This window comes from Semicossyphus pulcher, unplaced genomic scaffold (genome assembly GCF_022749685.1).
Source record: "Semicossyphus pulcher isolate SPU_LCO1_2020_fin unplaced genomic scaffold, fSemPul1.0.p SCAF_23, whole genome shotgun sequence".
Taxonomy (NCBI): domain Eukaryota; kingdom Metazoa; phylum Chordata; class Actinopteri; order Labriformes; family Labridae; genus Semicossyphus; species Semicossyphus pulcher.
Window position 1 is genome coordinate 7,677,319 of NW_027211697.1, and position 23,567 is coordinate 7,700,885.

Genomic DNA, 23,567 nt, shown 5'->3' on the forward strand with positions numbered 1-23,567 from the left:
AGAAGTCAGAACTCAAGTGCTGATTGGATAAGCATCAGTACATCTAATCATTGCATTGATACGATTCGCCAGTCAAATCGTTTCGTCCCACCTCCCGGACTTGCTAGTAACCAATACGCCCAAAACTGTCAGTGTGTTTGTTTCTTTCTGGTGCAAATTATCAGCAGTTTTTATCCTACTGAATTTCATGCAAGAAATAATTCAAACGCAGTCGAACCTTACAATCATCAACCTAAATGCAGAGCAGTATTTTCAAAACCAGTCCAGTACCTTAGCCACCCCGTGTATCCTACCGATCTTTGATTGGTTGTGACGTTCACACAGGCTATTTTTAGTAAAATGTGAAAATATATAAGGATACTCATACTGTTATTTTGCGTTTCAGAGTTTGGACTCTGTTGTGTGAAACCTCCTCAAGAAAATCATACACATTGCACTGAATTGCATTTAAAACGGTTTACATTTTTTCACTGCTTCTGTAATCAAAATTGAAAAAATATAAACTAAGAACAGTAATGAGGAGTATAATAGTTCACCATCAAATATATATTCATACACTGATAGATAACAAATACAATGTCTTTTTATTTAGAACACAACATTGGGGGAAAAAAACAAAGCAAAAAGAAACAAACAAAATAACACACAGAAGTAAACAATAAAGCCCATACAAAGCCCCAACAAAACCCCACAATCTAAGTGGGAAAAGGTTTAAGTGCAAAAGGAATTTGAACACATATAATGGTGGATTATCAAATTCCTGTACAGCAACATATTGAAGTTTAGTTACCTATTGCTTCAGTGCGGAAATCCTCTTAAATTGTTAAGTTTTGTACAGACAAAATGAAGAACAGTAACTCACAAGTCAGCTTTATGTTATGCTTCTATTCAGCTGTCATGGTAACAGATTTCCCTTGCATGAGTTAAACTACTTCAATACTGATTTTAACATTGTGAAAAGAAACTCCCCATCTGAAGGTGTTGATTATACCGGTGAGATGTTCATAATCTTCTTTGGAACAAACTCTGATCTGATGCCCAAAGTGAGGGTTTGTTTTGACAATCTTCAATAAATGTAGGCAGCTGTAAGGCAAATATGTCTGTTTGTACGTCCAAACTAGAATGTCCACAGGCATTCCTCAAAAATAAGGTCTGGTGCTATAAATTATCACCTTTGGGGCAGGGTTGTTCTCTATAAGCAGTCCATAGAGTTATCTGGTAGTAGACCCAGGGGTGGGGCCTTGCCTGGGAGACAAGATGGAGGGAGCATGGAGTTTGAACTGGGATCAACATTTTCAGAGTCTTCCATTCGCTCTGCACAGCCCTCCCAGTTTATATGGAACCTAGTGACACGTGGGTTTGATGCCAGAATATTTCTCTGGAGCTGAAAAAGGAAGATGGAAATATGGTTAAATACTTTGTACAAATGAATGGATTCATCACGGAGTATGTGTACACTGCTCCTATCATTAAGTAATAAAAACTACTGTTGTATCTAGACCAATGACTTGTATACATAGATGGACAACGCGTCTATCTGCTCCCATTGTAGGAAATTGATGCCAAACTAGCCCATGTGATAGACGCAGCCATCTTGCGATGGTGACGTCATATGGAGCCAGAGACTGCGCAGTAGCGATCGCCGTGTGAAGCAGCCATAGCCACTTCCGCTAACCCAAACAAACACCTAACTTACTGGAAAAAAAAAAAGCAAGGATCCCGCACGCCGGTGTGTTTAACAGCAGAATAGCTTCTCTGTGTTGGTCTGAGGTTAACGTTCACAGATATGGAAACTTCTATGACTGTACTGATTGTTTTAGTTTAGTGTTTCCATTCGCGGATCGTCCTCCACTCTGCTCACCCTGAACTGATTGGCTGCAGGAGCCAAATTTGTCAACAGAGCTGTCAATCATCATTTAGACAGGAACTAATTAAAAATAAACTTGTCAGAAAAATGAACATTTGGACGTAAATCAGCATATTAATAACTAGCTATAATGACAGAAACCATGTTTGAGAAAAATTGATCGGCCGTATATTTTGATTTTATAGTTTGACCCATGTCCCACCTGTTAACATGGAGGAGGCGGGCTTTATGACCTATACTGCAGCCAGTCAGCAGGGGGCGCCCGAAATGTTTTGGCTTCACTTTTAGGGAGCTGTCATGTCGACCATCTTTTTATACAGTTTATGATCTAGACTCAGGGCAAGAAAACGTGACCCATGTAGATAAGAATGGTACAAAAGGTCCAAAGTTGTATTCCGCGGACAAGGTATAATCAATAAAACATATATATAATACTCTATATTAACAGCAATTCTGCAACTGTAATAATCACTCATTGAAATATTTTTTCATGAATGACTGAATGTTTCAAAGAATTTGTTTTTTGCACCTGATAATATGAAAACTTAAAACAAAATGCTTCATCATGAAAGCAAAACTCATAGTGGCTTATTACTGAAGTTCTTTAGAACATAGCTTCTGTAATTGGATATTTTAGCTTGTTATATAACCAAAGGAATTTGATAGGATTATCTTAGCAATTTTTGGTCCAAAGTGCAGGCTCCACAAAAGGAAAAGCTTAGAATTCTACAATGTAGTAGTGCACAATACTGATTGACGACTACCTCTGTTTTGGCTTTTTACAGGTTTAATTAAATAAATATGTGTTCTTAAAAGGCTCGGGTTGTTAGGGGTATTTTTCTTTCACCAGTTTAAAATGAGATGGTTAATTTATGTTTGTATGATGACTCAGGAAATGCAGAGAGAGAGATACAGAGAGAGTGAGGGGTTGACATGCAGCAAAGGGCTGCTGCGGTAAAGAACATGCTGCACACTCTTTACCTGATAAGCTGCCAGGGCAACCCCGGGTTAACTTTTTACAACATTTCCTTAGAACTCTTATCTAACCAGTGAAAACACTATGTTTTAGTTCATTAAATTTAGTTTCCCAAAGTATTATTTCAAACCAGTTAAAAACAATCATGGAAACATAGCATGGATTATCCAGAAATCAACCATTGCATCTTGCAACCCACAATTTCCCAGTTTGTGACCAATAAAGTACATCTATCTATCATTATTCTGACCTGTGTGTAGTCTGGCTTGATTGGGGGATTTTCACGAAGTTCTGGCTCGGTGTATTCATTGTTCACATAGTAACCAATCCGTATAAACTCCTGGCCGCGGTATGTGCAGGTAATCAGCACAACAGTTACACCAACAGCATCACTTTCGGGAATCAATCCAGTGTTTGGGGCATCAGCCTGTTAAAAGAAACACAATGCTTAGAAGTGCAAAAGTATAATACATTCATTTAATTTAAAGTATCTACTCATCAAAGGGGAATTATGGAACGAGGTAGAGATATGATTACTCAAAGTCGGTCTTTATGAAATACAAACTTCACTGTAGTTCACTCTAGTTTGACCATTTATTTATCTGTAAGTGGACAATAACATGGTGAATTTAAATAGGCAAAAGGGGCTTTATTGTACTTTAATAAGTAGTGTAGATATAAATCAATAGTTATATATATGCAGTTAAATCAATCAGCAGAATGACAAAAATAATTGCAAATAAAGATTCAGAGCGCTGATTTCTAAAAGATATAAATGTTACCAAAGTAGATTTGCATGACAGATGCATGAAACGGCTATTTTGTCATAAATATTGGTGAGGCAAATAAATTCTTAAAAAATGTTTCCATTGACAATTTCTTTTCTGACTGATTCTGCACCATCAAGGTTTCACAGGCAGTTTTTGATCCTGTAAAGCCTCATCAGAATTCAGACCATGAATGACAAGAGGCAGTGGCTGGAGCAAGCGGTTCCTTCACATGCTATGGAAAAAACAGAGCCAAATATCTAATTTTAATTAAAAATCACTAAAATTGGATGTAGAGTGGCTACTTTTTTGCACCAATACAAAACTATTCGGGCAATTTTTGATATTGGAGTCTATTATAAAAATTAATAAACATTTTAGTAAAGGTTCACTTTCAATTGTTTATTTATTTTTTTGAGGAAACTGCAACCACGACATGTACTGGACAGGACATCATACAGTTGCCAACTGGTTTAAACATTTCTTTGACATTTCTGTCTTACAATCTGTTGTCTTTTATGAACTTATTTATAAATGTTACCTGTATATGCAATAAGCTTATTTTGCTTTTTGAAAGATGTTAAAGTGGCTGTTTGTCTCTCATGGCTCTATAAACAATAAGAACACTGGGTACAACTTAAGGAGAACTGTGCAAAAATGTAAACACAAGAAGAAGAAAAAACGGCAGAGCTTGAAAGGTCATAGAATATAACAGGTTTGTATGGAATAACTGTTCCCAGTATAAGCCAGTTGGTTAAAACACCACAAAGCACTGTTATGATTATATTCAGTTAACCCCAGCAGAACTCACCTGAAACACAAACATATGTCTCCCAGCAGGTACTGGACCAACCAACACAGAGTCAAGAACCTGGTCATACTCTTCACTCTCTGCTGAGCCAACGTAGATGATCTTCCATTCAAGGTCTATTTAAAAAAAAGTAATTGAAGTTATTATTTAAGATGAAATAAAAGGTTATTAAAATGGTGCTGAGAAAATCAGCCCATCAATCAATTAAATGATCAACTGAGATAACAGAATTATCATGTAACTCACTTGGAGTAAAAACACAAAACACAGCATCAGTAGTTTTTCAAATAAAGTCATTATGTAAATACATTTTACAAGTTTTATTTTATGTGATTTCAAATTCACTCCATAGCAAATGCTTACATGATCCGCAAATATGTCAAAAAACATTTGCATTTGAATCTTGTGTTTCTACCGATCTACAGTCACATTTACAAAGACTGAACAAAATGTTCAAGTCGATGTATTATCTATGCAAAAGAAGGCACTCTATATGTGAACAGTGTAAATATGCTGCATAATGTGATAGATAACTTATTTAAAAACGTTGTCACTTGTACCAGCCGTCACTTGTAGCATTGCCACCAATTGTTGGACTAACGTTATGTGCGGTAAAATAAATTAAAGAGACGATAAACTGAACTCTGTGTCCATAACAATCCAGTACTGATTTTTAGTTACATTTGATTATTATCATGCAACCCTTTTCATGCTACATGAAAGACATATACTGAATGCACTTAAATTCATCACTAGGAAATTGATTCGTTCACTTAAAAATACTGGACGACTTTTTGAGTCAAGTTAGCTAATGTATTGTTAGCTAACCTAGCGTTAGCAGTTAGCAATCTCTGGCACACGGACTGAACAGGCAAAATGCTCAAGCTTTGGCCTCAAACACACAACAATGACAGCTCTAATGAGATGGTAACTTACCTTCGGGGAGGTCCTCCATACACTCAAACGTTATTTCAAACTGAAAGGGGTTTCCAAAGGGGCTCGGGTTATCTAGGACAGCTACATTCAACACCTGTACCTTCGCCATTGTTGCTGAAGTACCAAAAAGGGGCTAACCAAAAACAAACGTTCAAAACAGTTTCCCGGGGAATGCCTAAAAGCAACACCACAATAACACAAGCATTTAACAGTCAGCGGGATTATTAGCCAAATGGCTTTGTATAATCCAAACACACGCCTTATTTATACGACTATATGCACATTACTCGCTAAATTAATGATCAGAATAACTGGCTTTTACTATATTTTAAGATTTATATGCCACTCTCCCGCCGCTTTCACTGTGCTACCCAGGCTTCACCGCGCTTACGGCAAGCGAGTGGCGCATGCGTAACAAACGAGCTGTCTCCATTAAAGGACAGGCAAAGTGCCTCAATCGCCCCCTAGTGGCATGGTAAGAAAGTCCTGGGCTTTCAAAAAACTACTTTACTGACTGTAATTATTCGAAAAAAAATAGTTTCCTACTGAAGAAATATTGATAGGTGTGATATTCACAAAGGTCATATTTATTGCAATATTAGTATGTGACTTTCATTGTTTATGTGATGTTTCCATACACTAAACCATGTGCAGTCATAGGTCATGGTACAATTAGCTGTTTCAGGCTTTCTGTAGATATATGCCTATATGTCATAATCTGATCAAGAGGTGATCAAATTAAAGGATTTTGAATAAACATGAACCACTTACAATGAACAATGAATGCATAAATAGAAAATACAACAACACACTATAGCAACTTAATTAATCATAGCTTTTCTAAATTGAAGACAGTAAACAGTCTGCATGGGATGTCAGGCCTTATTTGAAATGCAATCCTTTATAAATAAAGTACCTTATCCTTACAGAGCACGAATTATTCCTGAATATTTTATTATCAAAATACTGAATTACTAGACAAGGCAGTGGTCATATAGGGGCCTCTCATCAAACCAAGACAAACTCACTTCACTGCTGTATTATAGGAGTAATTTTCCATAGCAGTTTCTTTGCTTTTAGCAACGCTCCACTGCCCTCACACACTGTCCAAATGAAAACTATCTGACCACCACAGATTAGGCCCAAAGCAGCCTACATTTTCTTTGCCCCCTGAGTCTGAGAAGGGGAGATTAGGTGAGGATTAGAGCCCATTGGACCAGCTGGCTGCCGAATTCATCCTTCAAATATCTCAGGAATGTTCATAACCTTTCTCATGTTGGGCAACATGAAACCTGAGGGAGGCGCTATTTCATGCCGCCACAACCACCGCCAACACAATCAGGCAGGTTGCTAGGTAAGTGCTGTGCAGGGAGTGCAGTCAAACACTGAACTCCGGCAAGTGGGAGCAACCTGGTTTCTCGACCAATTTAGAAAAGTGTAGTTTAAATCAAGTATCAGGAGGTAAATAGGCGCAATGTGACACACATGAGATAAAAGTCATTATTAGGGAACACACAGTCTACTTTAAGAAGTATATTGAAGTGGCAACAGGAGAAATCGGGTCTTATGTGCTTCAGTAAACCGGGTTTCTCTTCGACAAAGGAGTATCTGTCCGCTCTGCAGCAGGTGGATAACTGCGCTCAGGTAATGTAACACGAAACTGAACCATGTGACCAATGGCGATTTGAAGAGTGGACGAGAAAAAAACTGTTTTACATGAAACATCAACTGCTAGTGAGGGCGAGGATGGCAGTCCTGTTCTGAATCCTACAAAGTAGCTTGTAATCCGTTTTTTTCTCATGTAGTGTTACCTGTCTTTTTCATGGGATTCAACCATTTGTTGCAGTTTCATTTTTGACAAGGTGAGGCGGAAGCACTGTGGTTCATGTGCGAGGAATCTACCTGCTCGATGTTCCCGTTTTGCTTCGATCACCTGTGAGCAGCCTCATCAAGGGTATCTATGGCAAATGAACTTTACAACATATTGTCTTCTTTTTTTATTTGTACAATAATACTGTTAGAAACGAGGATGGATTGAACTTTAAAGCATTCAGTTTTCAATGCATGTGCTATTAATAGCTTATTATTATCATGCGGCCTGAGCAGGTTTAATGGTGATTCAACATCAGGCTGTCTCAGTAGCCAATATGTATGGTGGTAGCTTCCTGACTCAACCTCGGATTAAAGGAGTCTTTAAGAGTGTTAAAGTGATCTCAAAATAATTTGTTACAATGTGTCTTCAGCTGTTTAAGGAGGGAGATAAATCCACACAGTGAATGTTGGACCTAATGAATGGACTGGAGCTGATGCCCCAAAGTCCCAGTCTGCCCTCACTTGGCCCTGCTGGTCCCAGGACGAGATGGCAGCGAGTCCGGATATGATGGCTGTACCTGGAGGAGTCGTGGTCGGGAGTGTTTTACTGCTGGTGCTGAGCAATAATCCTGTATGGGGTGAGTCAATAACCATCCCTTTATCTTCCACACTCCCACACAAGCAAAACATCTGACCACACCTACACACACACACACACACACACACACACAAACACAACATAATATCCTGCAATGATAAATAACATAAAAAATACGGGACATTCCAGGGTGAAACTGAAACAAGCGCTGGCTTGTCAGCATGTTGTAAGAACGTTTGACTAAAAAGGAATTATGAAACACATAGGTTTAGCCTAACCATAATTACAGTTTGGAAAGGATACAATTTCTCCTTTGAGCATGGCTGCTTCCTTAACCCGTGCTTTGTGTTATCAAGTTGAACTTATGTCCTTGCAAAGTTTACTATTTACCCTCGTGAATGATTGACTCAGAAAACGGTGGTGAAGAGTTTAAGTTCCCATAACAAAACCTTCTTTTTAAAGTGATTTTTATCCCTTTTAGTGCTTAATTCAATCAAATATAACATTAAATTAGACCCCCCCCCCATACTTACAAGTTATAACCTATAACTGCGTCAATGGTCTCATCTGACTGTGTAGTAGACTCTGCATTCCTGAGCTTCTCCTCCTCCTCTTTCACTCTCCTGGTCAAGTAGTTACTCTGTAGTTTCGTGATGTCCCTGAGTAATCACATGGTCGGTCATGAGTAAAATGTGTGGAAACGGCAAAAGACTGGCTGTATAGCTGGTGTGCTGTGTTTCTGAATTTTTTAGGCCTTAAAATGTGCGTACGGCTAACAGCAATCTCTGCTTTGCTGTTTGTTCCCATTTTTATGCCTAATTAAAATAATGTTACTGCTGGAATAAAGGGGAATTTATCTTTGATGAGTCATGAGATTTTAAAGGTCATAGTAGATTTAGCGCGGCCTCCAGTTACTCACTTTGGCAGTCAACTAAAAATATCACAAGTCACATAAACATAGTTCATAGCAGATTGATCTTTTGGCCATTTTTCATAAGCAGAGAATGACAGTCATATCTGAATTAATAAAGTGCAACAACAATTTTGCACTATTATACAACTAGATGTTAAAGATCCTCTATGTATCTGTATTGGCTCGATTGTTTGTGTCTGCGATTACATGTTCTTAAAAAAAAGTTCAACATTTTAAAACTTCATGATTTGCTATCTTGACAGTAGTCTACAATCGAGATGAGAAGATAGATAACATCATATGATAACCATCATATTTGCATGGTAAATATGTGGCAAATGGCAGCAGCTGGTTAGCTTAGCTTAGCTGGAAATAAAATAGCTTGCATGACTCTGTCTGAAGGTATGAAAAAGTCAAGCCAAAGTCAAAAAGTCAAAAAGTACTCACATTTTATTTTGACTGTGTGAACTGGTCTCAGACGGAAAAGTTAAAATATTCATTTGTTGTTTTTAGGGGGGTTATGTACTGGACCACTACACTGCCTGGAAACTTTTCCAGCCAACGACTTCAATTCCCAAAATGTAAAACAATTTCTTAAAAGTTTTGAAAAAAAACTGGTATGGACAAACAAGTCACAACACAATTTGGTTATATGTGCTTATGTAACGGGTGTGATCTTGCGTTGTGTTGTTTTAAAAGAATCACAGACGAGGAGTCCCAGGTTGGTTGTTTATTCTGGTGATGGACAAATAAGGCAGTCTCTGGAATGTTCTCAAAAATGCATTCAGGATGATACTCTTACATCGGCAAGTTAAACTGGGCTATAGCCAATAATACAGTAATGCAATCCCTGGAATGTTCTCGAACATGCATTCAGGATGATACTAGAAAACACGCATAAACACAGCTTAGCAATTGGCTAACTTAGCTAACTTAGCTAGCAACACAGCATAGATGTAGAACAAATATAGTGAATATGCAAATCTGCAAATACGTCTTTGTCCATGTCTGAACTACTCTAGGAACACCATATATGCATTGATACGATAACAAAAAAATAAAATCTCTAAATAATCTGCACAATGCTGTGAACATGACCAACGTCTTACATTAGTAAGATAAACTGGAAAGAAGTCCCTTGTGGACAACCACACAAGTATTTTAAGTGACAGAACATTGAATCAAAATACATATACAAAATACATAAACATAATACACATATCTACATCTGGTAGCATGGCAAGTGGAAGCATAATTAATAAATTTAAATAATGTCACACTTACAGGTTAACATGTGCTTTTGAAGTAAAACAACCAGATGAAGAAATGCTATATTATAAGTTTACTGAGAATTTAAAGCTTGGGTAAGCAACTTGTGTACCAGAAAGAGTCAGCTAGATTTTGAAAGTCTCCAACTGAGAAAATTAGAAGAGGCTTGCACTGCTTCATCTCTGCTGGTGTAGGAAAAGTCAAAGTGTGAGGAGAGCAAGGCGCAGAAAATCTTTCTAATGTGTAACCATATCCAACTACCTTTCTCTGCCATTCTTTTGCAAGTAGCGTCATAGCTTTTGGTTGTGGAAGACTTGGCTAATAAGTGTGAGCATGAGGACAGGTAGTTATGTAGACAGGAGGGAAACCGTCCTATCATTTTATTAGGTCCAGATCAATGACTGTATAGATGGACGATGCATCTCCATCTGCTCTCATTGTACGGAATTGATGCCAAAATAGCCCCTGTGATAGGCGCTGCCATCTTTGGAGACAGAGTTGCACAGTAGAGATCGGTGGCGCTGTCGTAGCCACTTCCGCAAACCAAAACACACAGTTACATTTCTGGAAGAAAGATCCTGCATGCCGACGTGTTTAACAGCAGAACAGCTTCTTGTGTTCGTCGGAAGCAAACGTTCACAGATATGGGAACTTCAATGAGTTAGTGATTGCTTTAGTTACGTTTCCTCTCGCCGTTCTTCCTCTACTCTGCTAATCCGGAACAGATCGGCTGTAGGAGTCGGATTTCTCAACAGAACTGTCGATCATCCTTTTGACAGCATCAAATAACTAATTAAAAATAAACTGGTCAAAAAAATGGACTTGGACATAAATCAGTATTATAAGAACTAAATATAATGACAGAAACCATGTTTGAGAAGAATTTATTTTGTATTTTGATTTTATAGTTTGACTCATGTCCCATCTGATAACATGGAGGAGGCAGGCTTAATGACCTATGGTTCAAATGATGTACAGACTTACAGACACCAAATGTTTTTCTTTGGTTATCAGGACTTTTTGGGATTGTTGGATTGCTGTTCGGATGGAAATAGAATTTATAAGAAAAAAACAATTGTTCATTGAGTTAACTACTCTGGCTTTAATGGAGAGCCAAAAGGTACCTCAGCAGTTAGGAGGCTCATACCTAACTGTATGTAGCATAAACAGGCAAGCAGTGAGACTTTGCCTAAAATGTTTGCATTGTTACCACACTGTTCCTGACATGTCTTTTCTTTTCGCAGGGAATTATACCACCCTTGCCCCTAAAACTGACCCTAGTAATGTAAGTGAAGCTCTTTTATCAATGCCAATAAATAAGAAATTCTCCACTATCACCAGATTGTTTATCGTCCTGTGTTCTTTATTTGCAGGGACCTAACATCGCAGCTATTGTGGCCCCCACGGTCACCGTGGGTGTTCTGGCTATAATAGCCTTGGCTGTTCTCGCCTGGCTCTTCTGCGTGGTGAAAAAGAAGAGACAGACTGAAGGGACGTATAGACCCAGTGCTGAGGAACAGTCTGGTTCATGCAGCGCAGCAGCACCAGATGCCTTAAAGTTACCAAAAGAGGAAAGACTCATATGAGATTTTGTCTGTTATGTGTACAAAATTCTAAAAGGATGTGTGATGAAGCTCAGCTCCTGAGCAGATGAATGAAGGAAAAATCTCCCCATATTTTTGAGAAGGACCGGTTGCCAAGTATGTCCACCAAACTGGATGTCTTTACTTTACTGCCTTAACTTCAACAAGCATTGACTGGTTCCTGCATGGCACGGTGGGGAAAAACACCTGGATGTTTGGATCAAGTGGATTTAAAAAATCGAACATTTCAAGGAGGTTTTTAACATTTCTTCTTTACAAATGAAACAAGAGCTGCAGTATTTTTTCAACACTAATTATTTTAGCTTAGAGATATTTCTGTTGCCTAAATATATAATATTAACTGTGTACCTGTACTTGATTTGATTCAGTCTATTATGAAACACTGTCACCTACATTTCTTTATTGATCTTTTACCTCAAACTCTTTGCTGCTGAAAGTCCTGATAAGTCCATTGAGTTTTCATTTGAAACTGTTTTATTAACCTTATGATAAGTGTAACTGAAAATCTTATCTTAAGTGCAGACTCCTTATTTAAAAAATAGCTTTATACAAAAGAAAAGCAAGCAATTGTTTACACTTCAAGATTCCATATGTGATCAAACTAATTTAAAGTCAAACTTGCACTGCATAATGCACCATAATCAAGCAGATAATGTATTTTTGAATGCCGCATGCCTATTTATGCTTTTGTCAAATAATAAATGATTTTATTCACCATGTGCAATCCGAGTCAAAACTAGGCAACAAGAGGAAAAATGTGAAATGGATCATGTGTGTTTGTACAGTTGGTCTTGAGGATGATGAAACAGCTAAGATAAGGAGAGAGAGTAAAAAGTTCAGCTCCCGCAGCAGGACTGTGCCTGATAAAGACACTGAAGTACTGAAGCACTGTTAGTCTCTCTGGAGACGAAAAAGTTGTACATAATGGAAGAAGGAATTGTAGAAAGATTCAAATCTTTTATGTTCAGGTATTTTAGAAATCAATACATTTAGTAACATGAAAAAAGATGGCCAAAATGAGTTGTAGTGGACTTATAGTAAACACACATACATCTCCAGATTGGAAATGACTATCAACATTCATATTTATCTGTACTGAGGTTAATATAATGGGTGCTTTTGATCCAAGATATTCAGTTTTAATCAATTGCCTTAGATGTCATGACACCATTTATGGATGTTGGCATGGCACTCCTGCTCTCTGATAAACATGAGTAATAACAGGAAAGTACCTTTGGTTTTCTCATTATAACACGTTGATTATCTTAAGTTAAAAAGGCTTTTTTCTCAAGATAACAAAAGAATAACATTGTGAAATAATTGCAGGCTTGCCTGTTCGCAGCTTTGGCACAGTTATCCAGCCAGTGGTGGACATTAAATAACACTACGGTCTTATTTGGTTTGGACTGTACAGAGTTTGTTTTCATAGTGTCGGAAGGCCCCAGTATGCAGTGCAGACTGCAAATCAGTGAAGCTCAGGAGAGACGTTGCCTCTTACTTAAATTAGAGAACATATCAAGGCAGGATTGTCCCATATTTTGTTAATACTAGACTACCAGTAACTTGCTCAGATTTATGGGAATATATCTATTTTATTCAGTGAAACACTGCACTGATAAGGGAAGCGTATCTAAAGTTCAGCTGAGCACAGAACAGGCAGGGCTTGTATCAACAGCCCAGAGTGCAGTTCCACAGGAATTATGTATGAAAACTGCTGATAAACTTTCCTCCTTTCTTAATCACGGGAGCTGGATTAGTTTCACAAAGATTAATCATTCCTACTGTTCATTGTTCTACTAACTTACATTACACAGTCGGTCATCTGACCGGGAGACTTTCCGCTGATGGTATTCAATTTGGGAATTCAGAGCTTTATGCTTTTATGATGAATACTCCCCTATTTTTATTCCTAATGTAAGAGTCAGTGTTGACTTTAGTGTGATATGAATGGACATTATTTGTGGTATTAGAGCGAGAATATTAGGTGCGGAAAAGTAGTGCCCCTGACTATAAACATTTTTATAGTCAGGTTTTTTCTGACCTTGTTTTCATCCTCATTTTAGCATCACACTTTGTTCTTCTGCCAAACTAATTAAAGTCTTTTTCCTTTTTTAGATTTAATACATTTGTAGGTAAGATGTTTAAAGGCAATTAACTCTTCAGCATTTAAATGGAAGATTCATTTGAAGAGTAAAAACAGGATTTTGTGGACCCATGAATCATGTTGCGACCTTCACGTTGAGAACAAATCCTGTCAGCACTTTGTAGGTCAGACACCGAAGTGCCGTAATTATGTTCGATGAGACATTAATAAAAACTCAGAGGCAGTAAAGTGAGTCTTTTATTCAGGTTTTAATTATCCTCCAATTTCAAGGCTTCACAGTTTAATCACTTGCTTTTGAATTTTTGGCATGGCAATCACAGGACAGATGTAAAGGGTGAAATAATTCAGTGCATTGACAACATATGGAAACATTCCAACCAAACCAAACTTCACTAGTTTCATGTAACATCAAAGTCTAACACTAGAGCATCAGCGACCAAGATGGTGACAGTTCTCAGTGTGGTGGGCCATTCGATTTATGACGGAGAGGGATGAAAGGGATTGACCTCGGGGATGTATGATATGAAATGAGGTAAGGGAGCTGGTTAGGTTTTAGGCGACTTCCTCCTCTCCCTCTTCCTCAAACTCGCCTTCCTCAGCGGTGGCATCCTGGTATTGCTGGTACTCGGACACCAGGTCATTCATGTTGCTTTCGGCCTCGGTGAACTCCATCTCATCCATGCCCTCGCCGGTGTACCAGTGGAGGAAGGCCTTACGGCGGAACATGGCAGTGAACTGCTCGGAGATGCGCTTGAACAGCTCCTGGATAGCTGTGCTGTTGCCGATAAAAGTGGCAGCCATTTTGAGGCCACGAGGTGGGATGTCACAGACGGCTGTCTTCACATTGTTTGGGATCCATTCGACGAAGTAGCTGCTGTTCTTGTTCTGCACGTTCAACATCTGCTCGTCAACCTCCTTCATGGACATGCGGCCTCTGAACACTGCTGCCACGGTGAGGTAGCGGCCGTGGCGTGGGTCGCAGGCGGCCATCATGTTCTTGGCGTCGAACATCTGCTGGGTGAGCTCTGGCACAGAGAGGGCGCGATATTGCTGGCTGCCCCTGCTGGTGAGGGGGGCAAAGCCTGGCATGAAGAAGTGCAGACGGGGGAAGGGCACCATGTTGACGGCTAATTTACGGAGGTCAGCGTTGAGCTGGCCGGGGAAACGCAGGCAGGTGGTGACCCCGCTCATGGTAGCGGACACCAAGTGGTTGAGATCTCCGTAGGTGGGGGTGGTGAGTTTAAGTGTGCGGAAGCAGATATCATAGAGAGCTTCATTGTCAATGCAGTAGGTCTCATCTGTGTTCTCTACCAGCTGGTGGACAGAGAGAGTGGCATTGTAGGGCTCCACCACAGTGTCGGACACCTTGGGAGAAGGCACCACGCTGAAGGTGTTCATGATGCGGTCGGGGTACTCCTCGCGGATCTTGCTGATGAGCAGGGTGCCCATGCCAGAGCCGGTGCCGCCACCCAGGGAGTGGGTGAGCTGGAAGCCCTGGAGGCAATCGCAGCTCTCAGCCTCTTTCCTCACTACATCCAGGACGGAGTCCACCAGCTCGGCTCCCTCAGTGTAGTGGCCCTTGGCCCAGTTGTTTCCAGCTCCACTCTGACCTGTAGTCAGGATCACAGTTTACTGATGTAGGAAACACAGGCAAGCTGTTCTTCGCAAAAATCAACACACTTAGATCTGATGTGATTACAGTTAAGTGCATCACTAAATTCCCTTAGCTTACCAAAGACGAAGTTGTCAGGCCTGAAGATCTGCCCAAATGGACCGGACCTGACTGAGTCCATCGTCCCAGGCTCCAGATCCACCAGGACGGCTCGGGGAACATACTTTCCACCTGTAGTGGGTTAAACACACCAACATTGTCATTCCTTGTAAATCTTATGGAACATGGTGATTGTCAATAACTGACATAAAACACAGACTCATATTCAAATCATTTTGCATCGCAGGAGAGCCTGCTTACCTGAGGCCTCATTGTAATAGACGCTGATCCTGTCTAGCTGCAGATCGCTGTCTCCATGGTAGCCTCCAGTGGGATCAATGCCGTGCTCATCACTGATCACCTCCCAGAACTGAGGAAAAACCGTGGAACAGGAGTGGAAGGAGGGGAGAGGAGACAGATGTTAATTTAGCCCAAGGTAAAATGTGCGATATATATTGATACAAATAATTTATTATGCTGAATAGTTGAGGTACCAAACTCCAAACAGCCTGTAATTAATACAACATGCTTTATAGGAGGCCAAGTATTAAACATGCTAAGCTGCAATAGGAAGTTTAATTGTCTAATGCAGGTTGAAAGTGCGACAGTTTCAGGAGGAATCAAGCAGATGGCAATAATCTAATGAGCAACGTAATCGTTGATGCTGCGAAACACAATGTACCATGAAAGACCAACGAGTTCAAAATGCTAAAAATGGAATTAGGCTTGCGTTAAAATGATAAAATAACAATTCAAATAGGTGAAGGAAACCATTTTTTTCGATAGCTATTAGCTTGCAAAAAATCGTAGGTAAAAATAGGTCATAGAAGTGGAGGGGGAGGGGAAGCTGATCTACGGTGGCACAATGGTTACATTATTTCTGCCGTTAATCGTTCATATAATCGCTTTCAGCACTCTATAAAAATGCAGAGAAACAAAAAGCTTATCAAAACGTAAGCTTATTACGTTTTTTGTACATTGCGTTGATCAATGGCCGCACGATTCTCGTGCCCGAGGTACGCCCTGCTGCGAAAGTGAAAGAGCGAACCGTCTATGTTAAAATTCCGTTTTCAATTCATTTTACGACGACGTTTCAATCACCACAGGACAGCACTGGGTGGGTTTATTCTAGAGAATTCTTGGAAGATGGATTAGACGGCTCCTCTCAGCGGCACAGCTAAGCCGCATGCACGAAGTCAAAACCGAGCAGAGAAACACAAAACACATAAAAAAGGTATACCTTTGCTCCGATCTGGTTTCCGCACTGACCGGCTTGCAAATGCACAATTTCGCGCATTTTGGAAGGATGGATACGAAGATGGTGGAGCAGGAGACGGATATCACAGCAGCAGAGCCTCACAGAATGGTGGTTCTTGCGTCGAATGACTGGGACTTATTGCACCGCCTCTAAAACCGTCTACTGGGCTGAATCAGTGGTGCAATTTGACGTCATTGCCATGGCAACCAAAGACCGGAGGAGAGAGGGAGGGACCCAGAGCCGTGGAGATGGCGGATAGGGCGCGAGGAGGAGCTACATCACTTATCGATAAGATTCTCATTATTCACACGGGCTGAGGGCACCCACACCCTCTAAAAAAGACACACCTCCACACACACACTTACACAAAGTAGACTTAAGTGTTTGAAGCCTAGCTACGCACTTTTGCATCAAGGTCGTTGTTTTTCAGTTTGAACAGTGTAACACATTGCAAAGGCCACTGGGTTCATATTCTCACGTCCAACACACAACATCAATCAGTCATGGCATCACAAGACTAGAACAACAAACATGTATCAACTAGAGTCAGGAGAATACTGGATAGGCTACTTCTTAAGAGTATCAACTTGTTATTATCCCACAGTGTGAAGAATGTTCTGGCAACCTGATGTCTTCATGTTTAAACAGGACACAAACAGTTTAAAGAACTCTCTGCAGGGCCTCAAATTGTCTTTGTTCAAATGTTTTCTGTACTTCTCTTGAAAACTCTTTCAATGACAGAAGCCCGTTTTTATGTTTTACAAATAAAAAGGTAACAGAAAAACACAGACGTGCTTATGGTTATATAGAAGGACACACTAAGCAAAACAAGTTAGATAGATTAGCAGAAAAAGGTCATGACATTTCATGAATAACTAGTCCAGTATGTTGTAAAAATGGGTTGAAGCTTCATAGTTATTTATAATAAGCCAATTAAATAATAGGTTAACAATTAAGTTGGTCTGCTGAGTGTTTCTCTTGTTTTCTGGATATTAAAAGATCTCCTTCTTTTTGAGCTTTTATTTGAAGTAATGGGGACAAAATCCACAGCATAACATTGTTATTGTTATAGTGAAAATATATCCCAACAGTTATCCTGAGTTTTAAAAAAGATGCCTTTTTAAAATTAGCTATATTATATTAAGTAATAGACTTTGAAATTCATTGTTTTTATCACTATGCTTTCAGTGCAGTAAACAGGAACACATAAGGGATCATTCTTTATACGAAAAAACTTTTATTTTGAAATGATTGTGACGTTTTAACCCATCTTTGTAGAAATGAGCCTGGATGGACAGCAGTTGATTTCAACATGTATGAACCACCTGTATCCTCCCTCTAACTTTTGTTGTTTTGCATGTAAATAGAATAGACTGTAATTTAAAGTATAGGTTTTCAGGAAGTGAGGTAACAGGCTCTTGGGCCTAAATGGCCAGTATGAACAGAGAAATTATCATAGCAAAACCAATTTTCATAGAGCACTCATTCTACGGTATGTTTTAAGACCCATTTAAAGAAATGTAAACCATCCTTTAGTTTTTATTTGATCATTTCTTACTTTTGACAGTTTGACTGAAAGCTAACCTGGATACTAAGTTTAATCCACCTCTAGGCTTAAAGGCAAACACTCCACTGCACATTGTTGGGTTTCTACATTCAGAATCTAGGACACATCGAGGATTATATTATTCTAAAAAGGCGTCACTTGGAACAAAAAACTGCCTCCACACGTGTAAAAACAGACTCTTCAGACGTCCCAAAATAGGCTCTCAGAGTAGATGCTCACTGTGTTCAATCTAATTTTAGCTGCCACCTATTTCACATTTGTCTGTCTTCTTTTAGTAAAGAAAAAAATATAAGGGAGAACATTTTTGCCTGCATTATAAATGTGGTGTGTTATTGTCATTTAATATTGTCTTGTACATCACATAAATAAGAGGCAGACATGTCCAACAAAGGATACAGTATGTAGGTACTGTCATTAATCTGTAACATCAATGTGTTTACTTTAATGAGTAACTTGTGGGTTTGTTTGGTCAAACAGTGCTAGTGTAACTGGCTCAGCTAGTTTAGGTCAAAGATAGAAACCATACTGTGAAAAGTATTAAGTTAAGTTTTAATTGCTTAATGGATAATAGTAAACTTACATCATGGAGCACTGTTAAAGTTTGATAGTCTGCAGCCCTGGGTCTTAAATGGATCTCAACACTGAGGCCTCCATTCATATCCTGACTGATGACATTCCAAACATGCAGCAAGTTACCAACCAGTTTTTTTTTAGCTATCCAACAACTGGCCAATGGGGCTCTATTTCCTGTTTCCCAGCTCTGCTACATACAGTGTCGTTTCACACGGCTGCATGATCTAAGTTACTCCCACAGAAGTCATGCAGGAAAACCAAGCACAGCATTCGCTACTTCATGTCAAGAACAATAGGAAGGCGGTTAGTGTGCTCTGAGGCTTTCAGGAGGCGAGTTTTACCAGGCACGCTTAATTATGTTGTTGATGGAGGACTCATTAGGGACATAACTTGAAGATTTATGCTGTTTTAACTGCTGGATTTACTGAATTGCATGTGACAAGAATGTCACTCCCAGAGGAGGATCTTACATGTCCCATATGCTGTGACATCTTCACAGACCCTGTGTTGCTGGCATGTAGCCACAGCTTCTGCAGGAGCTGTCTGAAGCGCTGTTGGGAGACCGGGTTACGTGAGTGTCCAGTGTGCAGGAAAAAAGCCTCCAAGTCCAGTGCTCCTTCTAATTTGGCTCTGAAGAACGTCTGCGAAGCTCTTCTGGAGGTCCGGAGGCAGAGCTCAGTGGTGGTGGAGGACAATACGAGCTGTAGTCTACATGGGGAGAAGTTAAAACTGTTTTGTCTGGTTGACAAGCAGCCCATCTGTGTGGTGTGTCAGTCTTCTAAACTGCACAAAGCCCACGAGTGTTCGCCTGTGGAAGAGGCGGCGCTGGACTGCAAGGTGAGAAAATAAAACAAGCAATGGTCACAAACTGAACACAATCGTATCAATGTGTTCCTGACCTACATTGCAACAGCAACCTCATCAACTGACTGCTGTTTTTATTAGCCTGAAGTATTTAAGGTAACACCTTAAGGTAGAATGTGGTTGCACAAGTCTGTCCTGATTATAGCATTTGATCTCTGTGAGTATAAAGTACTCCATAACTGAAACATCATTCTGTTAATCTGTTTGATTTCTGCTGACCGGAGCCTGTTTCATTTTCAGGATGAACTTTCTTTATCCCTCAAGAGCTTGCAAGTTAAACTGGACAACCTCAAAAGAATTCAAACAACCTCTACGGACACGTGCAAGTACATCAAGGTAAACTGTAAAGCATAGACAGGAAGTTAGGTTTGCATAAAAGAAATGGGTCAAATAAACTGTGAATGTGTGATTATCTTCCTCAGACACAAGCGCTGGAAACACAAAAACTGATCAAGAGCCAGTTCGAGCAGCTCCATCATGTCCTCCATCAAGAAGAGGCGGCCAGAATAGCAGCTGTGAAAAAGGAAGAGGAGGAGAAGATTGCAGGAATGAAGGATAAGATTAAAGAACTGTCAGCAGAAGTGTTAAACCTGACAGAGATCATATCAATCATGCAAGACCAGCTGAAAGAGGAGGATATGGTCCTGTTGAAGGTGTGCAGCAGTTCTTTACACATCAGCCTTTTATTTATTGTTTGCTAAACCATCATACATTGACAGTGAATGTTTTTTTCCCCCAGAATTTCAAAGCCACTCAGGACAGGTAGGTCAGAAAATTCATGTATTTCCAGTCTGTCTTGCTATGATGTGTTGTCTCAGAGTGAAGTTTCTGTTGTTATCACAGAGGACAAAGTGTTGCACTTGGCTCAGACATCATGTCTGGGATACTGATTGACGTGACCAAGCATGTTGGGAACCTAAAGTACAGAGTCTGGGAGAACATGCTGGACCATATTGATTATAGTGAGTGCACGTAACTTTCTTTAGATTCAGAGGTTTAAAGAGAATGTTCAATCTGAAACGTGTTTAACACATCAGTGTTTCTGCTTATTTCCCGTCTTTCAGCCCCGGTAACTTTGGACCCAAACACAGCACACCCCTGCCTCATCCTGTCTGACGACCTCACTTCCCTCCACTACTTAAAGCAGGCCAGCTGTTGCCCTGACAACCCAGAGCGCTTCCACATCAGCGCCGAAGCGGTAGGAATGGGCGTGCTGGGTTCAGGAAGTCACCACTGGGTCGTGGAAACAGGAAGTAATCATGACTGGCTCCTGGGCGTGGCCTCTTCGTCTGTACCCAGGAACAGCGAGGTCTCCGCTCGGCCTGAGAATGGCTTCTGGACTTTGTGCTTGCGGGATGGAGAGTTCAGGGCGATGACCTCGCCCCCCACTCCTCTGACAGTTACAAGACCTCCCAAACAAGTCAAAGTGCAGCTGGATTACAACAAAGGGACACTATCTTTTTTGGACCCCAGTGATGACACGCTCATCTATGCTTTTACAAACACATTTACAGAACCTTTGCTTCCATATTTTTATACACAGAGTAGCCATCCATTAAGAATAATGCCAGAGAAGGTACTGATCACAATGTTGCGGCAATAATTTGGTTACATTAGAGTAGCTTTGTGAACAAACACTAACATATGGTGAACAATGAAGCACAATTATAATGGGATTCCGATATTGCTTCGCTGCAATAACGGTCGGGGTCAAAAATTTGCGTTCACACATGCAGCCCACCCAGATAGTGTCAGGAAATGTTCAGGAGTGCAGTGGGTGTGAAAGGGGCTTATGTTATGTTATATCTTGCTTGTGTAATCTGTGCACAAGTGTAAAACCTAATATATTGGGATGTATAATATGGACATAGCTTGATATCTAATTTGGGGCAAGAAAACGAATGAATAACATGCAGAACGATTTCTTTTACAGCAATGATCAGACAATCACATCACAGATCTTCAGTCGTTAAATTGAAGTAATTGGCCAATGGGGCTGTGCTTATTTCTGTCAAACGTCCTAAATGCTGCATTATATACACTTTTAAAATAAGCTGCAATGTAAATATGAAGAAGATTTATGAAGATCCATAACTGGCCTTTCCTTAATCCCTTATTCTTTTGAATTGCCTGCGTTATTTACATGATGAATGATAGTGCTGTGCAGGTGTTCTGTGACTGCTCTGCTGATGATGTATTATGTTGGAGTGTGCTGGGAGACAAAGCCAACCAGCAACATGCACTTTAAGATGCATGCACGCACACACACACACACACACACACACACACACACACACACACACACACACACACACACACACACACACACACACGTTGTTAATTTGAGTAGGTAAAGACAAGTAGCTTTGATTGGTACATTTTGTGGGATAAGACTCCACAGTGCAGTTTATTCATCTCTTTGTACACATGGTGGCGCCACAGTCAAACAAATATGAAGGATTTTTTTTACAGTTCTTTTAATATATAAACCTCATGCGGGTAAAATTAAAGAATCAAGAACATGATCAGTATATGAAATCATTAAATTGAAATGTTGATTGTTTTGATGATAATTTATTCAATAAAAAAATGGAAAATCACTGTATTCAGTTCCTTCTCTCACAGCTCTTCTTTAGAGATAAATGTAAAGCTGAGCATCACAGAGGTTCAATATGTGAATAAGATCTAAAGCCTAAGCCGGTGGGTTTTGTGCAGGTGGAGTTTTGTTCTCTGCAGACACACAGGAGCACCACTTCTTAATGTCTGAGAGGAAAGGCAGCTTCTCCAGACGGGACAGGTAGACGAGCGGCTGGATGGTGCTACTGATGTTGAGGAAAGCGAAGCCCACAGGCTGCACGTAGCAGCGGAACACATCCGGGGAGTAGTAGTCTTCAAACGGAAACAGCACTACAAGCGGCAGGTAGTTACACACAATGATACAGAGGATGGAGAGCACCATCTTGAAGGCCTTCTTCTTCATGGGGTGCATCTCATCCTTCCCTACACCACGTGACTTCTTCAGGGCCCACAGGATGCTTACATTACACACAACCATCCAAGTAAATGTAGCCAGGACCTCGCCAGTGAACACCTTCTCGAAGTTGTGGAGGCCTCCCACCATTTTGGCTGATGAGTACGCAAAGGTGAGGCAGAGGACCAGCACTGAGATGCTTAACCTGTACTTGATGGGTTTAAGCTGCCCGAACAGGATTGGAAAGAGCACAGCTATAAAGCGATCCAGGCAGATACAGGAGAGAAACAACGGCCCGCTGGTATCTTTCACACCGTAGGAGAACTTAAGCGCGGACCACACTTCTTTGCTTTGCCAGTGGTAGAGGTTAAGGAAGATGACAGGGGTCATGGAACCGAAGTAGGCATCCATGAAGGCCAGACAGCCCAGGAAAACGTCTGAGGTGGAGGGATCTTTGCGGTTGTTGATGAGGATTGCAATGACAAGTATGTTGGCAGGGATTCCCACAACTACATTGATGCACTGCAGGGTCAGGTCAAAGAGGATGCCCTCCACCTGATGATCGCAGCCGTCAAAGACGCTGAAGGGCTTTACTGTGGTGTTGATGTCAGTGGTGGTATTGAAGGGGAGCAGAGTGGGGAAAGAGGTGGAGTTGTGTGGTGAGGATACATTTCTCTCCATGACTCTGAGGGGAAAAGAGTAAGATTAATGACATTTAAAATCTTCTGGAATTCACTCATATAATTTCCTTTTAAACCAGGTCTGTATCAAGAGGACTTCCTCTTGTTTTCCAGCTCAAAACAACTGATAGAGCCTGTGCCATGTCAAGAGGTTCATTAGGAATCCTTCTTTTAACCTGCTGTGTTGTTTATTCTCAGTTGAGTTCAACTTTAGCCGCAGAGCAAAGCGAACCCAGAACCCGGAGAGCAAAAACATGTCGCAAACACCGTCAGGGCTTCTCCTCGG

The 23,567-nt window shown here is 40.3% G+C and overlaps 5 protein-coding genes across 6 annotated transcripts; 2 read left to right on the plus strand and 3 right to left on the minus strand.

Annotated features, from left to right (window-relative positions):
- Positions 1 to 565: 565 nt before the first annotated feature.
- Positions 566 to 5,715, minus strand: asf1ba (anti-silencing function 1Ba histone chaperone). The gene is made up of 4 exons (XM_069674494.1): positions 5,358 to 5,715; positions 4,422 to 4,537; positions 3,094 to 3,270; positions 566 to 1,384 (listed from the first exon to the last, which is right to left on the minus strand). The coding sequence occupies exons 1-4, from the start codon at positions 5,464 to 5,466 to the stop codon at positions 1,193 to 1,195; spliced, it is 594 nt and encodes a 197-aa protein (XP_069530595.1). The 5' UTR covers positions 5,467 to 5,715; the 3' UTR covers positions 566 to 1,192.
- Positions 5,716 to 6,757: 1,042 nt separating this feature from the next.
- On the plus strand, positions 6,758 to 12,223 carry crb3a (crumbs homolog 3a). Of its 2 annotated transcripts, none has more exons than XM_069674738.1 (5): positions 6,758 to 7,001; positions 7,204 to 7,311; positions 7,601 to 7,807; positions 11,194 to 11,234; positions 11,323 to 12,223. In XM_069674738.1, exons 3-5 carry the CDS (start codon positions 7,717 to 7,719, stop codon positions 11,533 to 11,535), a joined length of 345 nt encoding a protein of 114 aa, XP_069530839.1. In that variant the 5' UTR covers positions 6,758 to 7,001; positions 7,204 to 7,311; positions 7,601 to 7,716; the 3' UTR covers positions 11,536 to 12,223. The 2 variants fall into 2 exon arrangements, with proteins under 2 accessions (XP_069530839.1, XP_069530840.1); XM_069674739.1 differs by having other exon boundaries at positions 7,204 to 7,292.
- A 1,663-nt stretch (positions 12,224 to 13,886) lies between these two features.
- On the minus strand, positions 13,887 to 16,755 carry tubb4bl (tubulin, beta 4B class IVb-like). The gene is made up of 4 exons (XM_069674023.1): positions 16,609 to 16,755; positions 15,630 to 15,738; positions 15,390 to 15,500; positions 13,887 to 15,267 (listed from the first exon to the last, which is right to left on the minus strand). Exons 1-4 carry the CDS (start codon positions 16,663 to 16,665, stop codon positions 14,210 to 14,212), a joined length of 1,335 nt encoding a protein of 444 aa, XP_069530124.1. The 5' UTR covers positions 16,666 to 16,755; the 3' UTR covers positions 13,887 to 14,209.
- A 2,257-nt stretch (positions 16,756 to 19,012) lies between these two features.
- On the plus strand, positions 19,013 to 22,205 carry LOC138602853 (nuclear factor 7, brain). Its single transcript, XM_069674452.1, has 6 exons — positions 19,013 to 19,603; positions 19,871 to 19,966; positions 20,053 to 20,283; positions 20,370 to 20,392; positions 20,474 to 20,592; positions 20,695 to 22,205. The coding sequence occupies exons 1-6, from the start codon at positions 19,211 to 19,213 to the stop codon at positions 21,231 to 21,233; spliced, it is 1,401 nt and encodes a 466-aa protein (XP_069530553.1). The 5' UTR covers positions 19,013 to 19,210; the 3' UTR covers positions 21,234 to 22,205.
- A 117-nt stretch (positions 22,206 to 22,322) lies between these two features.
- Positions 22,323 to 23,282, minus strand: LOC138603222 (G-protein coupled receptor 183-like). Its single transcript, XM_069674922.1, has one exon. It carries the CDS (start codon positions 23,280 to 23,282, stop codon positions 22,323 to 22,325), a length of 960 nt encoding a protein of 319 aa, XP_069531023.1.
- Positions 23,283 to 23,567: the final 285 nt, after the last annotated feature.